This window comes from Coenobita brevimanus, chromosome 46 (assembly GCF_032717465.1).
Source record: "Coenobita brevimanus isolate Jiangsu-jjx chromosome 46, ASM3271746v2, whole genome shotgun sequence".
Taxonomy (NCBI): Eukaryota; Metazoa; Arthropoda; class Malacostraca; order Decapoda; family Coenobitidae; genus Coenobita; species Coenobita brevimanus.
The window spans coordinates 35,689,191-35,711,515 of NC_136999.1; the positions used below are offsets into that span (position 1 = coordinate 35,689,191).

Sequence of the window (22,325 nt, forward strand, 5' to 3'; positions counted from 1 at the left end):
AAACTTCGTCAGAATCCGGAAAGCTTGATGTAAGATCAGAGAGTGAACAGGAGGGTACTTGACCCAGAACGTCTCTAGATCCAGTCCTTTGAAGTCTTTCTCAACTGAGGGGTTCAAGAAAATCCTCTTGAACTTCATCCGAAACATCAGCTACATCACATTGAAAGGGGTTCCTGATGAATATCTAGGCTTCTCGCTTCACATCTATATCTGGAAAGTACAGTATCTGATAATTTCTGCTTTCTGATTAGTCAGTTGAGTGATTATTTGTCTTTTTTGTTTTCTCAGAATCAAGGTAACTGTGAAAGAGAGCAGAATCCAAGTTACTAAAACTGGCTGTATTTCCATCCTGAATTCGACATTTCCAGAGGTCGAGTTTAGCCATGAAGGCTCGAATTGTGTCGTGATGCATGATGATGTTGATGTTTTTCCCTTGTAGTTTAAGGTTGATTGCATTCAGCGCTTTGAAGATGTTCAGCAGGTAAGCTAGAGATAGCAGAAAGCTTTCAGACTGGAACTTGTCATGGAGATCTGCCTTCTGCTGTGAATCTAGAAATACTGCTACTTCTTCTCGTAGTTCATAAAGCCATCCAAATATGTTCTGTATATTCTTCATAATCATCTCGGTATTAGCCACGCTCATGTTAAGAGAATTACAAATAAAATTAGAGAAATTCCTACTTTTTCCCCCCGGGCTTCGCCCCCCCCCCCTGGAATTTACTCACGCCCCCCAGGTTAAGAATATCTGATCTAGAATGTCTGTGATAGAAAGGTGCAGCCGGTGCTTAATAGAATTTCTCTGTGGCAGAGTCTCTCGGTTTCTGTTTTTCTTTTACAAAGAGAGTGGCTATGTATTTTTATCGTCTTCCAGGGGGTTCACTCAGAGCCTGACGTGTATCTCTATGGTCAGAAAATCTCCTGCATGGAAGAGATTCGATTTTTGGATCTTCTATATGATGGATGACAATTTTAGGTTTCTCATATTCATTATGTTAAGGCATTTTGTATTAGAGCCTTGAGTCATCTGAGGGTTCTGGATCATAACCTCTTGGGGGTGCTGACCGTTTGACTCTCCTCCTATTGCATAGGTCTCTTATTCTTTCTAAACTTGGAAATGGGAGTAAGATCCACTCCTCTGTATAAAATGGCAGTCTCCGGATATTAGACTCAGAGCATAATGCTGGTATATGTCTGGCAACTCGGGCATTCAAGTCATCCCTGATTTCGAGTTTGTTGGTGGATGCTCATGCCCTCCCTTTGGATTTATGTTGCCAGTCGTTTGTGATGAGGCACTGGTATTGTCTTCACTGCCTTCTGGACTCGGTGCCTTGTGCCACGATTTCCCAGGTTTCACGAACTTCTGTTTATGACACTAGTCCTAGTTTCCTGAAGCCCTTTGAGTACATTTGATTACATGGTCTGGTTTGTTACGTTAGCCTCTGTTCCAAGACTGGCAATTTGTCCACATTGGATCCCGAAGGTAGGTTTTTGCCTACTCCCTCGTTTGGCATTTTGTAGGTCTTGTTGATAGAAGGAGCTCACTTCCCTCTCACGTGTCCCTCTCTCACTTTTTAGAACATGTCTCTAGTCATGAAGGCTCTGTCCCTGTCTATACTTACCGATATGAGACTGATACTGGAGCTTTGGTGGCATCTTCCCATGCTTTAGTCGGGGCAGTAGCCTCTCTGGTATCTCTTCAGGATATACAGCAGAACTGACTGCAATTTTATATGCTCTTCAAATCATTTTTGGTCTCCCTTAGTCTGGTTTTGTTACTTAGTGACTGCTGCTGTGTGCTGTCTTCACTAGAGTCTTCTAATTCATCCCATCCACTGGTTTTATCAATTTTAGAATGGCTTTTTTTCCTTAGCTGACATGGCCATCGTGTGGACTTTTCATGGTTCCTATTTATGTGAGGGTGTCCAGGAATAAGCAGACTGATCTGCTGGTGATCACGCTCCAGCATCAGTGGGATACCATCCTCCACGACGTCGTTTGCCTGCATCTGATTTTTACCCGTGTAATACTAAACAGATTCGGCATTGTTGGCAAGACTGCTGGGATGCGGTGGGACCTAACAGTATGCATGTAATTCGTGGAGAGGTGAGCTCCTTCACTTACCAACACTTGTCTTTCTGGGGGGAGGCTGCTTTATACCGGCTGAGAATTGGGCATACCTGGTCCTCTCATGGATTTTTAATAAAAGGCTCTCCCACTCCATTCTGTGACGATTGTTTGGGCACACTGACTGTTCGGCACTTGCTGGTGGAGTGCCCCAGTCTTAGATTTTTACACCTTTAAGCCACAGGCGGGTGATATACTTTACCAGAAAGCCTTCTAGGATCTATGATAACCGCTGCATTGCACAGCCATCCCACAAATCTACAAATAGCTCTTGAGATACTTATCAGAGATTCCAAATTACTTCTTCGCAGTATGCATGCCTTTGAAGTCACATGCTCCTATGACGAAATTTTAAAGTTCAACAAGTCTGCTTCCCATACTGCAGCACAGTACAATAACAAGATTGGTATCTCAAACTGTGATTCTCGTTTAGTACGGGTGGTGGCTGACAACTTGGATGCAGATATTTCTTCACAAAACGGTAAACTATCCGCCTATTCACTTGCAGTGCTGGTCACACAATCATGGTAAACCAAAAGTCATCAGTTCTTCCATTAAGTGCATCATCATAGCAGAAATGTCTGAGAATGTCGAGTATAAGCTAGTCATTCATAGGTATGATGGATAGGTATGATCCAGAGTTACAGAAGGAAGTTATACAAAAACAGCTTCCTTCTCTGAAATTGCTACCAAGCCAATGTCTCTCGTAAAAACGAGCACAGCAGCTTGACACTGACTTTTTCCAAAATATCCTCTTGAAACTTGGTTGTCCTGAGTTCAGTGGATACAACACGTCTACGTGTCGTAAACAAGGTCATACAGTTTTCCCCAAGACAGTTTTTAAAGTTATTTTCAATCCATCCTCTTCTATCTTTCCTTTGTTCGATCCTCGTTTTTCTGCCTGCGGGTGATTTTACACTCCCTCTTGTGTCTTTCTTTCCTTCATTCTTTCCTCTTCCTTCTGCCTGTGGGTGACTCTACACTGAGTGACACGCCAAATGGTTTCCTGTACACCAGGAAACCATTTACTACGCTTGGTGGTAACCATATAACCAAATTTTGGTTCTTGGTGGTTTAGTGGGTAATAATGATGCTCCAATCGGATTGAGCCAGTGAAGGTTTATATCCAAGGAATGGTTGGGGTTTACTGCTCACGTAATGCCACTCATGGATGAGTGAGGCTGGTCACTCTCATTTTAAATGCCAGGACCAACTTTCCCAGCCCCGGGCTCCTATGCTTCTCATGGGGCAACGTTGGATTAGGTGATGGATGGATGGGAAATAATGTTTTGCATATTTGTACTGAAATCGGTAGACCTACCCCGTAAGGAGAACCTTTCTATGTTCATTATTATCCCTAAAACCAATTACTATAATTGTACCTTTTGTGGATGAGTTATTGGAAATTAATTATTTTGTGGCTTTATTCGAGATTTTTTTTTTCACTACATATAACACTGAAAAAAACAAACAAAACAATTTCACTGCATTGCTTAACCTAAAAACGTGGAAACGGAACCAAATTTCATATATCCATTTCAAATAGGTGCTCAGATATAAGCAATTGGTAATTCGGCAGCCATCTTGGACGCCATCTGGAATATCTCGATTTGCCCAAGGATGACATGATTCCATCCGGCAGATTCTGAAACTTGAGATTCTGGGCTATCCAACGGTATCCAGAACAGAACTATTGACAACATTGCCAGTGTGTTTGGAAAATTGGCTTTTGGCTACCAAACGATAAGTGGCACCACGCGCAAGGGGCTAGTGCAACGCATCCCATTGGACCAATCACTCTTTTGTCTAGAACATCAGTATTGGAAATATAGCCTTCATTCTCACACTGGGATCGATTCTCCCCGAGAACTGAAGAGTTTTCGGATACATACAAGGATACCAGCATTGGTGTCACTTTTACGTTCATTATCATGGTAGGCAGCCTCTTGGTACGTTGTTATTACTGATGATCCTGTATAACACATACAAAGGTATACTGGGTAATCCTGTATCTTGGCCAAAAATGCCATCATAAGCAGCAGCCTATGGCAGACTACTGCAAGAAGGGCTCTTCCAACTATAAACATTTTTTTTTTTATGCATCAGACTCAGAGCATAGGGTTAAGAGCCCTTTCCCTGAAGTACAGCAATTCTCCTGTAAACCATACACCTTCACACGACACCACTTTGGCTCTAACACCCATCGTCCATAATAGGACTGTCTCATACAGGACTGGTGTATTACTGTTACTGAAGGTGTGTTTGCAACATGCCAGTGGGTCATATGGTAAATCAGTAAAGTCTCGGATCAACAAAATTCATACCCATATACTGTTCCCTGTCTCAACCGGGATCTGAACCTGCAACCACTGGAACAGCAGACCTACCGACTTTCCTACCGCCTCCCCAATTCAGTCTTAGTAAACTGGTGATATCCATTTCTCTACAAAGTTCTCTCGTTTCTTCCGCTCACTCCATCTACAGGTTTCAACTCTAACCTTCCATTATTTGTTATCTTCTTAAAAAAAAAAAAAAAAATGAATTCAGCCTTATAATTCTGATGATTATGTCACTCGCCATTTGTGTTAATTCCTTTGCATCAGATACAGATTAGTAGTAGAATAAATTTACCTACACACATGTATAACACGATGGCACCGCAGCAGTAATATATGTAAGGAAATGTGTTTTTCACTAAAAGACATACAACTTTGTATCTGATCTTCCCACCATGTGTCTGTTAATACTGTATAACATTCATACACCACTGACAGATAGTAACAGATTTTGAGTGTCATTTATATCTGGTACTATCCTGTCGGATATTCACTCTTCCTTTCACCAGTGTAGATATGTTGCTAAAGTATCTGCATAGTTACTGTATAAGTAATGACAATAACCTTGAAAATATATTTCACATTAGGCAGCCTAACTGCATATGAACATGGTACCCGAGTATTAGAAACAAAGTAAATTATGTGCTTCCTAACCCTGCTCTAGACAGCCTGTCCACGAACATAACATATAAATCAATCACAGCCTGCATTCTAGTGAGCATATAAGATACGAGATTATGCACCATATCAGGTCTTATCGTAAACCCTTCCCACACCCAGTTCACGTGCAGCCTCAGTTGCTGCATCGTTCGTTCCCTGTTTTTTCCCATGTATTAACCATGTCGCCCCACAGGTTTTTGATATGGCAAGTCCAGTAGTTCCAGGTTGGGGTGTTCATCAAACTCTCTCTGGACGAGGTGGGCTGCGTCCACTGGACAATTTTGTCATGGGTAAATAGTTTCCGGCCGGGAAAAAGGTAGTCTTGCTCACGGAGTGAAAGTAGAATTTTTCCTTCAAAAAATTCAAGATACCATACTTTGCTGGTGTGAAGCATCCGTCAATGTAAGAGAGAAAACCCATGCTGCGGAAACATACCCATCCCCCCATATTACACACGACGTGCCCACTACGTGCTTCTTCATAGATGTTTTGGCCATCATCTGTTATTAGGGAATTAGAGGAAGTGTTATTTCGCGTGTTATTACACCCGTTCGTGTTATGCATGGGGGAATGTGCGTAGCTCACTTGGTTTATTTGTGATAATATTATGGAAATCCTACGGAAAAGAATATCATAAATGAGGAGTATGTTGAAGACTAAACGGAACAGGTATTGAATTATGGAAGAACAAGATCATAGTTCAAGGGTATAGTCAGTTAGCTTCTATTTTCAGATATAGACAGGATGTGGTAAGAAAGTTATGGGTCAGCACAGGGTGAGGTGAATAACATTTTAGAACTATTATACAAAGATAAGAGAGACAAGGCAGTAGCAATGATTCAGTCCTTTGCCTCAGCTAGCTAATCATTTTGGACTAAACCTGGGAGGGTTTAATGTCAGAGAAGGATGTGTCACAAGACACAGTCAACCCAAGCATCTTTAATCAGTTTCGAACCAATATTCGTAAAATGGTTGAGGGTCAGGCACACTTTTAACTGAATTTTACGATACTCTGTCGAAGGTAAAGCTTACAGCATAGGGTCAAAAGTTACCACCAGAAACAAATTGTGTGGCACAGATGCCGCCCTCTGAAATCTCCTTGCTTACTTAGAAAGCATCTCTGCATGCTCCTGGAAAACGTTCTGAGATACTGGTACACAACAGTTTTGAATGTGTTATAATTAATACCAACGTACGTGGAATGCACACATTATACTTACTTGTATATAAGCAGGTCATTTATGCCTTCTGTAATGCTACACCTGCTGTTACATGTCCTCCAGCAATGTATCTTCCCCTGTGTTATTGAGGAGAATGTTTTTTCGCTGGTGAGTATAACACGAGCCCAGTAATTAAAATCTTCCTGCACGTGGTTCTCTGCAGATCTACGTCTGCCCTCATGATACCTAGGTATTAGCTTCTGCTTTTTGGCCAGATTCTTGTGATGAATAGCCGCGGCATGCAATCTTCGTCGCAGCCTGAGCAGTCAGATCTGCTGTGTTTATTCTCGTATGGCTTTTCTTTATACGACGATCGTCTTCGGCCATGGTCTTCTTGGTGGTTGGCCCCCCAGTTTGTTGTTCAGGTCTTCACTTTCTGACTAAAGCGTTTGCCATAATTAAACTGTTGTCTTCGATATTCCTAGGGTATTGGTGATCTCCCTTATTAACTTTCCATTCTCTTGCATACCAACAGTTCGTCCTCGAAGGACGAGAATGTCTTGCTGCCGGTTATCGTTAATATTATTGCCCCGTGCTAGGTTTGTAATTTGCCTTAACACCTTGGTTTAGGATAAATATTGGTTACGTCCTAAATTGGCAACAGAAGTAACTTCTATCGATCATGAACCAACACATCCTAAATTGTTCTTCCAACGATAAAGATATATAATTTTTTTTTTTTTGTCACAGGTTATATTGGAGGCTGTTTTCCATGTACTATGTGTAGCATATATTGCACATATGTTAATCTTGTAATATAGAACATTATATTTATCAGATTTAACTATCTGCAATGTGGCCTGCCGTAAAGGTACGCTGTTTGCCTAAGAACAGTATTCATGTAAAGATAGTAATTGTTTGTATAATGATTCATGCTTATGTTGGCAGATATTACATAATGATAGGCAGATCTTAGAAAGTGTTTTTGGGGGTGGCAACATACCAGAGAGCCTAGTATACTTAAGTACTGTATGCTATACTTAATCGTCTAGTACTGTTGCAGTATATTCTTTTGGCACAAATAGTCATAAGTAAACGGCTATTACAACGAACCAGTGCATCAGCATCACAAAATATTTTACCTATTTTGGACGATTTGTATATAATCTGCATTCAAATGATCCCGGAGAAAAAAATACGTATGCAAATAAGCATTACATAATATATTTCAAGAGTGTATACAAAAACAATTCCAAGGGTTTAATGGGCAGCTTTGATACATCAATAGCTTGTACATACCAAACAAAAAAGGTAGATTTGTAATAATGACATATACAACACGAGAAAAGTAGCACCATTACATGATAAACACCAACAACCACCACAAACATATAAATCGTCTAAACTTTACAGCAAAGTCTCGTCGATACGGTTATGCTGACAATGACTTTAATGTTGGCTGTGAAACGCCGTTGTTAAGGGGAACCGTTGTTCAGGTGTTTGCTTCCAACCAACATAACAGTTGATCAGGTAGGTGCTGGTGTTGTGTATATTTAGTTAGATTTATTTGAAACCCATCACAGTCAGTCATCATCATCATCTATTTACCGTTCAATGCTGAAAACAGGCCTCCCCAAACCATCTCCATGAATTTTTTGCGTTGATCTCTACCACCGTCTTTCCTACAATCTTTTTTATTTCGTCCCTCCACCTCATGTCTGGTCATCTTCTACTCTGCCTGCAGCCTAAGTCGATAAATTAGAGAACATCTTTTTTTGCAAACGATACTGTATGTATGGTACTTAATAATCATGCTTATATTTTGGTTAACTGGAAATGTATTAAATTCATCCACAAATGATAAACCTAAACCCACATTAGATTAGCCTACTTACATCAAGAAATAAGGAAATTTTACCCTATTAAAAAAAAGTTTTCACTTATAAAATTACCATGATACATGCTCTCAAAATCCTGATTAAAGTAGGTTTTGTTTTAGGTTAGGTTAGGCTTGATTAGGTTAGGTTTTAGGTTGGGTTTGGTTAGGTTTTGCAGTGGTGTCACCAGGAGGGGGCTAGGGGGGCTTAGCCCCTACAATTAAAGCACTCAACCCCCCATAATTGCAACCTCCCAAAATAATACCGGTAATAAAAAAAAAATACACCACCAACATACATTATATGCCTGCGGCTCAAAACTGACTCACCTCTCATCCATCCACTTTTTATCCATTTAATCATTTAATTTAAATTCAGGCCCATTAATATTTAGGTGTCCTGTACGTTTCTCAGTTATAGATCTATGACACTCCATTCCATTTTTTATTCCTCCATAGGCCTCAAAAAGTTCCGGAAACTATTCAGTTTTCAAAAAAAAAAAAAAAAAGAAGAAGATCCGGATCCCCCAGCTGCATAGACTTCATTCACCCATACCCAAATACCTATGCCAGGGCTACAGCCCCCCCTCCCCTCCCCCCCCAAAAAAAAATGACCCCTGGTGACGCCACTAGATTTTAGGTTATGTTAGGTTAGGCTTTAGGTTACTTATATGTTTGGCAAAGTTAGATTTTAGGCTAAGATAGGTATGAATTTTAGCTAGGTTAGGCTATATGTTTGGTAAGGTTCACTAACCAAACCTAAAATTTTTAGGTTTGGTTAGGTTAGTGAGTTAGGTTAGGTGGCTTTTTTTAATGGGCAACAAAGCATCTCCAACAAAAATGAAGATCAGAATCATCCAGACACCATAAAACACACCACACATAACAATGTTACACCAGAGGATTAGATATGCTGGCTGTCAAGCCAAGACGTTGGGTGCAATCGAAACGGTAAACCAAATACGAGTCAGCATGTGGTCCCTGCCTTTTGCACATAGTCTGGCAAGATGTCTTTCCTACAGTATATATATTAATTGGAACATGTATATAAAGTTGATAACTCACCCATCAACTGTGTTTTGCTTTTCAACAGATGCAACTGGAGCTGGAGGATTCTTCCCTGTGGCAGAAATCCGTTCACCTACTGTTTTCTCAGCCACAGGAACCTCAGGCACAGCCAGCTTGGATTTTTTCCAAAAAAAGAATTGATATCGCAGCTGAGACGTTGACCGCTTCATTGTTGAGAAATGTGAAGCAGTTGTACACAAATGCTAACGGATGGCCACTTGCCGTCTTGCCCGCTCATGCACACGACTGCTCAACACCCACTCGCTCACGCTGAAACCTTCGCCGCGAACTTTCATAAACATACCCAAAGTTACCAAACTTAAATAAGAAACCACCACAAACATTTTCGTGAAAATTTTTTTCTTTAATTTTTTCATGTTCAGTTTCGCATTAGTCTATACTTTTCTAGTGACATCACATTAATGGAAAAAAAGCTTCAAACATTTGAGGGGGGGGCCCAAATATACTATTTGTCCTTTTTGGGGGGGGCATGGCCCCGGTGCCCCCCCCCTTAATCCACCTATGTACATAATTTGTACTGGGTATAACTTGGTGATATAATTACGTTAGAAACGATATTATATTAGCAGTTTACATAATATGGTGCAGGCGTCTCCGATAGGCTATTATGCACGGGTGCGATCACACTTCTTGAAGACATCGGATGGGCCAAGGTTAGCATTGCTGGCCAGACAAAGTAGGAACCTTGACTGTTGTAAGACTTGGTTTCCCTAGTCAATAAACCTGCTTCAGACAGGTGTAACCGCATCAGAATCGATATTATTCCATCTTGTCTTTGCTTGTTGGATATGGGTTTATTCCGGCATAATATAATTATCAGGAAGTATTCAGAACAAAGTAACCAATATCTACCAACGTAGTGAAGCAGTAATATTCAATAACTACTTTGTGGAGGGCATTTTTCTTGTCAAAACCGCATGGAGTAAGCCAGAACAGAATAATTGAGGTTTTAAGATGTAAATGGAAGTGTTAAATAAGGCATGATATATTTTTCACTGCACCAAGTATGGTGTCCCGAGAGGTATACCGAATTTAAGGCAATCTCCCTAACACCCTCAGTTCTTTGGCCTTCTGTTTACAGTATTTAGTCTCTCAACCGTCAGCTGATTTTATTCAGCACTGTCATGAGCAGACGATTTTTCTAAGCATTTGTTTATAGGCTTGTTCAATGCCTTTACAGATATAACTCACTGGTTGGTAGTTTAACTAGATAGACCGTGCGAGGAGCCGCATGTCGGGTCGTGGTTGGAGGCCGCATTCCTCATCAGAGATATACTGCATTTTTGAAAGTCCTGGGGTCCTGGCGAGGGACCCTGTTCTGAGGAGGGCCCTATGCAGACACACAGACAGCACATACTTTCAGCTGGGGTCCTGATGTGAGGTAACCTATTTTTAGGAATCAAGTAAAGGAGAGAATGGGAGAGAGTTATAAGAACAAAATTGCTGGTTAATCGAAATCATTTTATACATGTCGACTACTGAATGTCTGCAGACCCATTCTGATGGGTGACGTCACTGATATTTGTTTTCTTATTCCAGACATTGTTATTTGTGACAGAGAACTTCGAACACTGAAGGCGGATAATAGAAACTATATCTAATGCACCAGGTCGCAAAGTCCCCATGTAGCCAAATATTTCTACTTGAAATCAGAATTCATACTACCTAAAGAATTCATCTGATTATTATTACACATAAGCAAATACCAATCAAAGAGACGGCGACTTGGAGGTTAATTGCTTCTCTGCTATCCCCGCCTCATCTCAGAGCACCCTGTGGCACTACCGACTGGTGACTCACAGTTCGAGTAGTCTGATGTGAGGTGGCCAGTGTGTGTGTGTGTGTGTGTGTGTGTGTGTGTGTGTGATAGAGAGAGAGAGAGAGAGAGAGAGAGAGAGAGAGAGAGAGAGAGAGAGAGTTGGTCGTAACAATATTAGTGAATTTGGCCCAAAATCCACAGTTACCCAGAGGTTGGTAAGTGAGTGAGTATGATTTGGAGGGAAGGCAGACAGAGGACTTGATAACGTGGAAGCGATTTGTTAGTATCCACTCTCTTACGGAAACAGGCAACTGGTATTTGATACAGACAGAATGATAGATAGAGATCGATATGCAGTGCTTGACAGACTACACACAGTATTATAATTACCCAGAGGTTGGCGAGTGAGAGGACAGTAGTGACGGTGATGACCATGGATGGATTAACACAGGCGGTGGTGTTGGCCAGGGAGTACTTCAACCACTTATCAACTAAACCCGATTCCACCAACGCAAAGGCACTGTGAAGACAAAGGATATAAGTCGTGAGAGAGAGAGAGAGAGAGAGAGATCTTTGTGTATATCAATCAAGGAACTTGGTGTGACATTTACCAAGTAACATTGTGGTATTACGAAGGCTATCGGGTCTAACCGGATACTTAAGACCGGTTGACTTTTCGGCAACTTAAACAGTAATGACAAATATGGAAATAACGCAATATATGCATAAAACATTTATATGATCATAATATTAGTAACTGCATTAATATTCAAACGGCAATGATTATTCATGCTGTCTAGTTCAATCCCTAATTGTCGAGTATCATGTGCATAGTATACATCCTATCTTCGACTGCACATCGTGTAATGCTGTTTGTTATTTACGTAATGGCATTATTCAACAAAGATCGGTTCAGTGTGATGTCCATAAATACCATAATACCCTTGATAGACTCCCTGGCATTTCATAGTTAATGTGATGACAGATTTACCAACACAGTACAGGAGACTAAATTGTGTGTGAAATGTTTGGTACAGGTTCATAATTGTATCAACGGCACAAATGCTGTTTTATTTATGTGTGCGTGGTTATATCCAGAATTATATAGTCCTCCATACATTTATATTTTCCATCCTTCATTTTATTTTCACTTCCTCAGTTAGAGGGTCAGCTTCCTAGTGTTACACCTATTTAACCGAAAAAAAAGCCTCGCAGTCCCATTCCTGTCCCACGAGGGGAAGGATGATGAACAAGAGGAAAGCCGCAACTCAGCAGCATCATTCAGTTCACTAGGTGTGACGATGAAAGTAAACAACGTAAGGGTTTACTGCTTTCATGTTTTTTTATGTTGTACCTTATCTCATGTGGGCATGTGGAGAGGATGGAGAATGAGAGACTGAGGAGGAGAGTGTATGTGAATGAGGTGGAAGGAGAAAGGGGGATAGGGAAACCAAGAATGAAATGGACGGATGATGAGAGGGGGGATGTCATTTGGAAAGAAGGCAGCAAAATGCAGAGGGCAGGGCAACTGGGAGACGATTTGTTTGTGGCCACCCCTTAGGGGATTAAGACGACTGGCTATAGACAGATGGATTGGTAGATAGATAAACAGACAGACTTTACCTCATCTGATGGTATCAAGAAGACATGACCCAGAGATAATTATTTTGTAACTTAACCCGTCACGTCCCACGCTATTTAGCACCTCCGACACCCCCCAATCCCGAGCTATTTTGGAAAAAAAAAAAATTTGGCTAAAACCTCCGCTTTTGGTGAGAAACATCGAAAATTCATAGAAAAATCGCTCACCTGAGGTTTAAAATACTCAATCCAGGTAGCAGTACCTCCTTACCTTACTGGGTTTTCTATCAGGCTTGCTCCAAAGAAAACGAGTTCTATGGGAGGGTAACTATTCCACACCACTTATAAACGGTATTTATTTATTTATTTGGGACGAATTTATATGTAGTACGAGAGTATACTGGTTTTCAAACAGTAATATAGGCATTATAAGCGTTGTTTCACTCACTAACTCATCAACATACCTGATCTTTTTTGGCGACATTGCCTGATCATCATTTCTGACCGTTTCTTCCTCTAATGCTATGTAAACTTTGTCCTCCACATTGTCATCGATTGGGGAATCACTCTGGCCCTGAATGTTTTTATTGGCCAGGTCACTGGTGACGGGTGAATTGCTGGGACAATGGCGTGCGGGGAGAGGAGGTTATGCGGTGTAAGGCATTGTCCTTACCTGGCATCTTGCAGAGGAATAGAGGAAGGTGTCCCGTGTATATGTACGAAAAATCACACGTGAAAATTGAAAATAGTGCAAATTATGAACCTTGCAATTGCGCAAATTACCAGTACGTCGATGGGACTAGCTGTGACAAAATGTTGCAACGTACCCATACATCGATGGGATGCCTCGGGTTAAGGATTCATGTAGTAACAGATCAGTTAACGTAAAACACACACACACACACACACACACACACACACACACGGAACTGTACTTGTTAATTTCAGTTTCCATATACTTTTTAATCATCAGTATAGCTTTGCCTTCTCCATAATGGTAAAATGAAGACAAGAAAATTCCACCGGATTCACGTCTAGATGAGTCTGGGGTCAAAACAATACCAAAAACAATAAATAAGAAAAATAAAAATAATATACTGCTGCTACTACTACTACTACTATTATTATTATTACTATTACTGTACTACTACTACTACTACTACTACTACTACTATTACAAAAAAAAAAAAAAAACACATACTACCACAATCACCTCCATTCATTGGTGAATTATATTGTGAAGATCAAAACCAACCTTCCTAATACAGTTCACCATTTGAAGTTGTAATGTGAAGGTTAACACTAACCCTCATATTACAATCCGTTGGCCCCAAGCACGCCAACGGCTGTGGTTACCAACCATCTACAGTACTATTACTAATATTATTTTATTATTTTTTTTATTGATATTACAGTGTAAATAAAGACATTAAACTATTGGAGTCGCTGGTCTATGCGACTCTCTACCACTGTAGCTTCGTAATCCATACCCGCCAGAGAGACAGGCCTGAGGGCTGATGATCTTGTGCCTCTTAGACATAGCAGAGCAGACCTCACGAGGGAGAATGACAGTCGACATCTCATCCAGGCCATAACAGAACTCTGCGGTTGACGTTTCTTCTCAGAGAGAACCTCTGCCAGTCTCGAATAGAATCTCACTGCCTCTGGACCCATCCCACCTGATGTCGTGAATACAAGGGAAGTGAATCGACTGTAGTCCACATGTTGGATCCTTTCTTGATAATTTCAATTTTTTTCTTGCTCATTCCTCTTGTGTGCAGCTTCGAGAGACAGTTCACGGTGACATGCTGCCATGGGATCGAATATCCTGATGTCGAAGAACGCCCTCTGCCCACGTGTCCAGAAACCTCGAGCACTGACATCCACTCTTGCATCATTTGATGTGTTTGCTGTTCTGTGGGTGAAGTGCTCGCCGTCCAGGGGTAGCAGAGCTGGCTCAATCGTGACGTCATGGCATATTTCCTGCAGCATTTTGGCAGTGAGGTCGCGTACTTCATCGTGTCGGATGCAAACAAAGCCTCCCTTCTTGCATACCATTGCATGGTTTGCATCAAAGGCAGTGCCACAAGCACAGTGTTGAGGTAGGTTCTCTATTGGCCACCCATATCTCAAGGCTATGGCATCAATAAATTCTTGTTTGTTGAAGTGGAAGCTCTTTGCCTTGAGAGGCAGGGTTGTGAGCCAGTTCGATGCCCCAACCTCCTGTGCAATTTCAACTCTTCTGCACTGGTCCGGTGTTAGATGTTCGATTATGTGCTGCAGTTGGTCTTTTTGTCTTGCTTCACGCTCCTTGCTTATCTGTGTCTTTATGTCTTTCTGCCTTTGGTGGTCGATTTCACTAGTCTCAACCTGGGCGCAGATCTTTTGTGACAAGGATTCGGTGAGCCTTAGTGAATTTCTGTATTCATAGCTTGCCACGGCTACTGGATTTATAATGCCAAGGCCTCCCATCCTGGGTGGTAGTGCTAGAAGGTCCCTCTCTTCTGGTGTGGGGATGTGGCCATTGGTTAGAGATGGGAGGAATGAATCCCACCACCACCACTGCCACCGTTACTACTACTGCTACTACTATTACTGCTACTACTACTACTACTACTACTACTACTACTATTACTGCTACTACTACTACTACTACTACTACTACTACTACTACTACTACAACTACTACTACTACCATCATCACCACCACCACCACCACTACAGCAACTACAACTATACCATTATTACTACTACTACCAAAAATAACAACAAATAAGACAAATAATAATATACTGCTGCTGCTACTACTGCTGCTAGTACAACTATTACTACTACCACCACCACCACCACCACCACCACACCACCTTCACCAACATTACTACTCTTACTACTTGCTACTACTACTGCTGCTGCTACTACCACCACCACTACCACCACAACCACCACCACCACCACTAGTACTACTACTACTACTGTACAACGACTTTTTTCTAATTTCATCTCCATCCATTTGGGAATTATAGTGTGAAGATTAAAACCAATTTTCATAATACAGTTCACCATTTGGAATCGGAATGTGAAGATTAACACTGGCCATTATCATAAAATCTGTTGGCCCAAAACACGCCAACGACTGTGGTTACCAGCCATAGACTACTATGGTTATTCTTTTTTCATTAACATTACAGTGCTTATAAAGACATTACTCTATTGGAGTCCCTGGTCTGTGCGGCTCCCTACCATGGTAGCTTCGTAATCCATACCCACCAGAGAGACAGGCCTGAGGGCTGATGATCTGGTGCCCCTGAGGCATAGGAGTGCAAACCTCACGGGGGAGAATGACAGTCGATATCTCATGAGGAAGAATGATAGTCGAGTCGACATCTCATCCAGGTAATAACAGAACTCTGAGTTTGATATTTCTTGTCAGAAAGAATCTTTGCCAGTCTCGAGGAGAATCTCACTGCCTCTGGACCCATCCCACCTGATATTTGAAAACAACGGCAGTGAATCGACCGTGATCCACATGCTGGAACATTTTTTGAAAGTTTCTTTTTTTTTTTTCCCTGTTGATTCCTCTTGTGTGCAGCCTTGAGAGACAGTTCGTGATGACATATTGTCATGGGATCAACTATCTTAAAGTCAAAGAAAGCCCTCTGCCCATGTGCCCAGAAACCTCGAGCACTGACATCCACTCTTACATCATTTGATGTGTTCGCTGTTCTGTGGATGGAGTGCTCACCGTGTAGAGGCAGCAGAGCTGGATCTATGGTGACATCATGGCATATTTGCTGTAATATTTTTGCAGTGAGGTCGCGTATTTCATCATGATGAATGCACTACTACTACTCCTAATACAGTTCACCATTTGGAGTTGTAATAACACTAACCCCCATATTACAATCAGTTGGCCCCAAGCACGCCAACGGCTGTGGATACCAACCATATACTCTTACTATTTTTACTCTATTTTATATTTTTTGATATTACATTGTAAATAAAGACATTAAACTATTGGAGTCGCTGGTCAATACAACTCTCGACCACAGTAACTGGAACTACTTTACTATTGCAACTACCACTATTACTACTACTACTACTACTACTACTACTACCACCACCACCACCAAAATAGCTACTACTACTACTACTACTACTACTATTACCATCATTATTCTACTCCTACTGCTACTACCACCAATGCTACTACTGTTGCTACAACCACCAGTGCTACTACTACCACTATTAGTACCACCACCTTTGATACTATTATTTCCTCTACTACTACTACTAACTACTTCCACTAACCTTAATTCTTCTTCTTAGTCCTCCACGTTTCCTGTCTTCAGACTCCCAAATTAAGTGTCACTCTACTCATATAAATATTTCACTTTAAAAATGCAAGTCAGTGAAGCCTATTTGGCCACGCATATCTGGGTGTAATGAGTGTTTTTCATCTTGTTTTGATCATTGTCTTCAGCATACTTACCCCCTATCCACAGCAGGCGAAACAGGACTGTTTTTCTGCGCCAGTACCGACAGTGATAGTGGAAAGTAGGTGCTCCGGCCAACGTAGAAATCGCACTGACCTGCTCACAAAGAGTTCCGTGAGTATTATGACACTTTACAGAGGGATGCAGAAATACACACGGGTCCGTATTCTCGTCGGTTAAGGAAGCTCCCTAGCATCTCATCCTTGCCGATTTTTTTTTCGTAATGAGTAGTCATAATCCTTTCTCAGTTACTTATGAAGAAAATGGTGATGTTATAAGTAATTATATAACACAGACAAGGACAGTAAAGTGTAAAAAGCAAAATAAATCATCGAGGAAAAGGGGATAAGGAGATTTCTTGACCGACGAGAATACCGGCCTAGGTGTTCCAGGAGAATGTTTTCCCTTCTCTGTCCCATTTTTGCACTATTTCTCACGCAGGAAAGTCTAGGTCAGGATATTTTTTTTTTTTTTTTTCCTGAGTACCAAGTTATGTTAGTTTGTTAGTTAGGTAAGTATACTGTACGTCAAGTTCTGTTTGAGTTAAAACAAAAAATGGAAATGTAAGCCTCCTGGGAAAATCATATTTACCACATAGAGCAAAAATGGTACATGAAGCGGAAATCAGGGTCCCAGGTGGAAAGAACGTAACTCTGGAGAAATATAAGTGAGGGAATCTTTAACAAAAAAAATTATTTATTAACATGGGTCCAAATTGAAACTGTAACCGAGCTAGGGTTACTGATGTTCTTATGGCCGATTTTTTTTTCAGATTTAGATTTGAAGCTATTTTTTCATAGATTTATATCATTAATAGATTTAAATATGTGATTTTTTAATTTTTTAAATCTGAAGTGATTTTTCATATGTTTAAATTTTTTATCATTCACATACTTAGATTTTAATTATTTCTCATACATTTAGACTGAAGTTATTTTTTCACAGAATTTGACTTTTTTCATATATTGTGATTATTGGATTTTTTCATAGATTTAAGGAAGCGATTCTTTTTCACATATTTAGATTCTTATGTCCTCGTCCCACACTACCACAGGCTCCAACAGCAGTAGTTCAGTATGGGGAGAATATTGCTGACCCTTCATAGGGTCAGCCTTTCAATGTACACAAGATCAACTAGGGCGTCGTAATAACGCATGCTTCTGACTTTCATTGTCTTTATTTTCCAAATAATTACACTGTCTGCTTCACAACTCCAGAGCTACACTAACTTCAGAAGACCGTAAGTAAAACTGACTGAACCTTCTCTATTCTTTCCCGCATCCTTTTTGGTCTGTGAGGTGTTCAGGGTGCTCAGTACCACAAAAGGTGGCCAAGGTTTATTTGTTTCATTTAAACGATCTACCCATAGGCACTGAGAATCTCAATGATAGCAGTCCGAAACAGGTAGCTTACATTGGTTAGACAGCCGCAAATTTGTGTCGAAAATCTGTTTTCTGACGATTCGGAGTATAGGGTTGATAGTGGGGTGTGTGCACTTGTGGGTTCTATAAATGATTTAAACTAACATTTAATTATCATTGTGTTGTTTGTAATTCCCGCTCCTTCTGGCACCTTGCCAAAAACCTTTCTAACAACTTTACCTCATCATCCTTCCCTCCTCTTTTCTACTCTGATGGTTCTGTAGCTATTTCTTCTACTGATAAAGCAGATATCTTCGCACAGACTTTCTCCTCCAATTCCACCTTAGACGATTCCGGTGCTGTTCCTCCATCACTTCCCCCCTCTGACTTCCTCATGGTTGACATTAAAATTTCTTCAGCTGATGTATTTTCTGCCATCATTGGTCTCAGTACTAACAAGGCATATGGGCCTGATGGGGTCCCTCCTGTTGTTCTCAAGAACTGTGCTTCTGTGCTTACACCCTGCCTAGGCAAGCTCTGTCGCCTCTGTCTATCAACTTGTACCTTTCCTTCTTGCTGGAAGTTTGTCCTCATTCAGCCAGTCCCAAAGAAGGGTGACCATTCCCAACCCTCCAACTATCGTCCAATTGCTTTAACGTCCTGTATTTCAAAAGTTTTTGAGTCAATTCTTAATAGAAAAATTTAAAGGCATCTTTCATATCACAACCCTCTTTCTGATCATCAGCACAGGTTCCGTCAGGGACGCTTCACAGGCGATCTTCTCACCTACCTTTCAGACTCCTGGTCATCCTCCTTTCGGGACTTTGGCGAAAGCTTTACCATTGCACTTGACATCTCAAAGGCTTTCGATCGAGTCTGGCATAAATCTTTAATTTTCAAACTGCCCTCTTACTGTTTCTATCCTTCTATCTGTGCCTTCATCGCTAGCTTCCTTTCTGGTCGTTCTATAGCCGCTGTTGTAGACGGCCATCGTTCTTCTCCTAGATCTATCAACAGCGGCGTTCCTCAGGGCTCTGTCCTATCACCAACTCCCTTCCTTTTAATCATCAATGACCTTCTAAGCTGTACATCTAACCCTATCCACTCATACACTGATGACTCCACCCTTCACCTTTCCATTCGGTTCCCGCAACGCCCATCTCAGCAGTTACTTCAACAAACAAGGGATGAGGCTATGGCACACCTAATGTCTGACTTGGCTCATATCTCTGACTGGGGTAAAAATAATCTGGTTGTTTTTAATGCATCAAAGACTCAGTTCTTCCACCTATCAACCCAACAAAATCTTCCACAGGTATACCCACTAATGTTTAATAATATTCAGCTTAATCCAGCATCATCCTTGAACATGCTTGGGGTTTCATTTACTCGGGACTTATCTTGGAAAGAACATATTACATCTCTTGTAAAATCTGCTTCCAAGAGATTAGGTGTGCTAGGCTGACTCTGTTCTTTCTTTACCCCTGCACAATTGTTGACTCTATACAGGGGTTTTATCCACCCCTGTGTGGAGTACAACTCTCATGTGTGGGGAGGCTCCCCACATACAGTTCTTCTCAACAGGGTAGAGTCAAAGGCTTTTCGTCTCATTAACTCTCCTCTTCTTACTGACTCCCTTCAACCTCTGTCTCTTTGCCGCACTGTTGCATCTTTATCTCTTTTCTATCGCTACTTTAATGGTCACTGCTCCTCTGAACTGTCTGCATGCATTCCTCAACCTCTACGACGGGCGCGTAGCACCCTTCTAGCAGCAAACTCTCATCCCTTTTCTGTCCAACTCTTTAATGCAAGAGTTAACCGTTACTTCCAGTCCTTCATTTATGCAACAGGTCAACTCTGGAACTGTCTCCCTCTGTCTGTTTTTCCTGTTGCCTATGATCTCCAGTCTTTCAAGCGCAGTGTGTCCAGGCATCTCGAAATGATCGGATCTTGAATTTGGCTCTCTATTGTATTTTGTTTATCCTTTGGAGGGAACTGTTATTGTGGGCTCATGGTCTTTGGTTCCTTTTTTCTCTCATTAAAAAAAAATCATGTTTTGCCGAGTCGAGTGTTGGTTATAGGAAGACACTATGCAAAATTTTATCAAAATCCACTGAATAATAAATGAGCCTGACATCACCAAAGATTGGTGGTTTCATAATACTTTCTCTTTATCACAATCATTTCAGTTCACAAAATGTCAAATAGTTGATTATCAAGGAATGTATATCAGATAAGCTTGTCAAGTATCATCTGAATCCAACTGATAGTTGTCATGAATAACGGCGCCAAATATGACCCCCTACAATATACTGCCACGGAGTGCCTGGCATTCTCATAATAAGTATACTTCCCAGGAATGTGATATAATTGTGATGTACTTACTCGGCTTACCTGTGCTTACCTCAGCATATGCGAATTTCATTCTTGTCTCGTTTCTTTAATTATCTTGTGTTTTATCAAGTGCATGAGTGAACGTTGTTCTGCACCCTGAAGATGGATCAGCATACAAGGTGGCATGCATAATCCATTCTGGCTACGGTGCTCCACACAGTGATTTCATATCACCAAAAACTATGATTCCTGGAACACTCCTCTTAGAGCTGCCAGAATAAGTCAGCACACACCGCTGCTAGACACTGCTGCAACCGTAGGAGAGGAACATATGCCAGAGGTATATTATCATAGAAAATGTCACCAGATGTTCTCTATGAAGCATGATTTGGATCAACTTGAAGGCAAAAATGACGCCTCCCTTTCACAAGTGAAGCAACGTTTCGCAAGGGGACGGGCCTCAGCCTCAAGAGTTTTAGATAAAACTTGTATATTTTGACCACCAGGAAAGGCAACAAAATACATAAAAGGGACAAGAACCAGAGAACCTTTGTTAAAGAGTGCTGAATTACAAGCAAATGCCAAGATACGAGATGTGGCAACAAAGCGTAGTGACACTAGAATTCTAGTTCTTGCTTCAGGAGAGCTTGTTGCAGCAGAGGCATAGTATCATAAGTCCTGCTACAGACTTTATACCAACTTAAATGGCATAGAAGATAGCATTACTACAAGCATTCCATAAAATATGATCCTGAGGACCCTGATTACAAGTACATGGAGAGTGAAAGGGATGCCTATGACCACTTGTTATAGAATATCCGATGTGAACTGTTTAAATCACCCAGTGTTATGAAACTAGCAGAGCTCACAAATGTGTTAAAGGACCCCATGGTGTCCCTAAGAGTGGAAATCCGAGAGTCCACTAAGAAACACCTTCAAAGGAAACTTGAAGCTGATCATGGAGACGTGTTTCATTTATTTGCCAATGAAAAGAGAAAGCTCTTGGTATTTCCATACAGCTTAATTGCCTATGACCTAGCACATGAAAATCAGCAGCTAAAGAGGAAGCTGAAAATACCTCAGGAAAGCTCTACTAATGTTCAGCAGACATTGAAGAGGGCAGCGTAACACCTAAGATCTGCTATAAAAGACCTGGATGACAACAGACAATGGCCATTTCTACCCTTAGCCCTAACTAGCAGTGTGGAAATGCCAGAAGATGTAACAAAGTTCCTTTTTGCACTGATCAATGGAGATGTGTCTCCTAAACAATCCTGAAAACTAAGTTCACTGCTAGTAGACTCACTTGCTCAGGATCTTTTATATGCAGTGAGTGGGGGATCTCAAGTTCCACCTAAGCATGTACTTCTGCCATCTGCTCTAAAGGCACTGACCGGCAATGTTGAGCTTATCCGGATTTATAACAGGCTTGGTCATGGAAGAGTCATACTACTACCCCCGCATGGGCAGCCACCTTGTCGTGGTGGGGGGCTTGCGTGCTCCGGTGATCCCACAAGCCTGCCTGTGGATGTAACGACATCTGGCAGGGTCT

The 22,325-nt window shown here is 41.2% G+C and overlaps 1 protein-coding gene across 1 annotated transcript; it reads right to left on the minus strand.

Annotated features, from left to right (window-relative positions):
- Window positions 1-247: 247 nt before the first annotated feature.
- Window positions 248-643, minus strand: LOC145398692 (zinc finger BED domain-containing protein 5-like). The gene has a single exon (XM_080271493.1). The coding sequence runs from the start codon at window positions 641-643 to the stop codon at window positions 248-250; it is 396 nt and encodes a 131-aa protein (XP_080127619.1).
- Window positions 644-22,325: the final 21,682 nt, after the last annotated feature.

Coding starts and splice junctions, on each gene's coding strand:
- LOC145398692 (XM_080271493.1), bottom strand. CDS start 643: ATGAGCGTGGCTAATACCGAGATGATTATGAAGAATATACAGAACATA.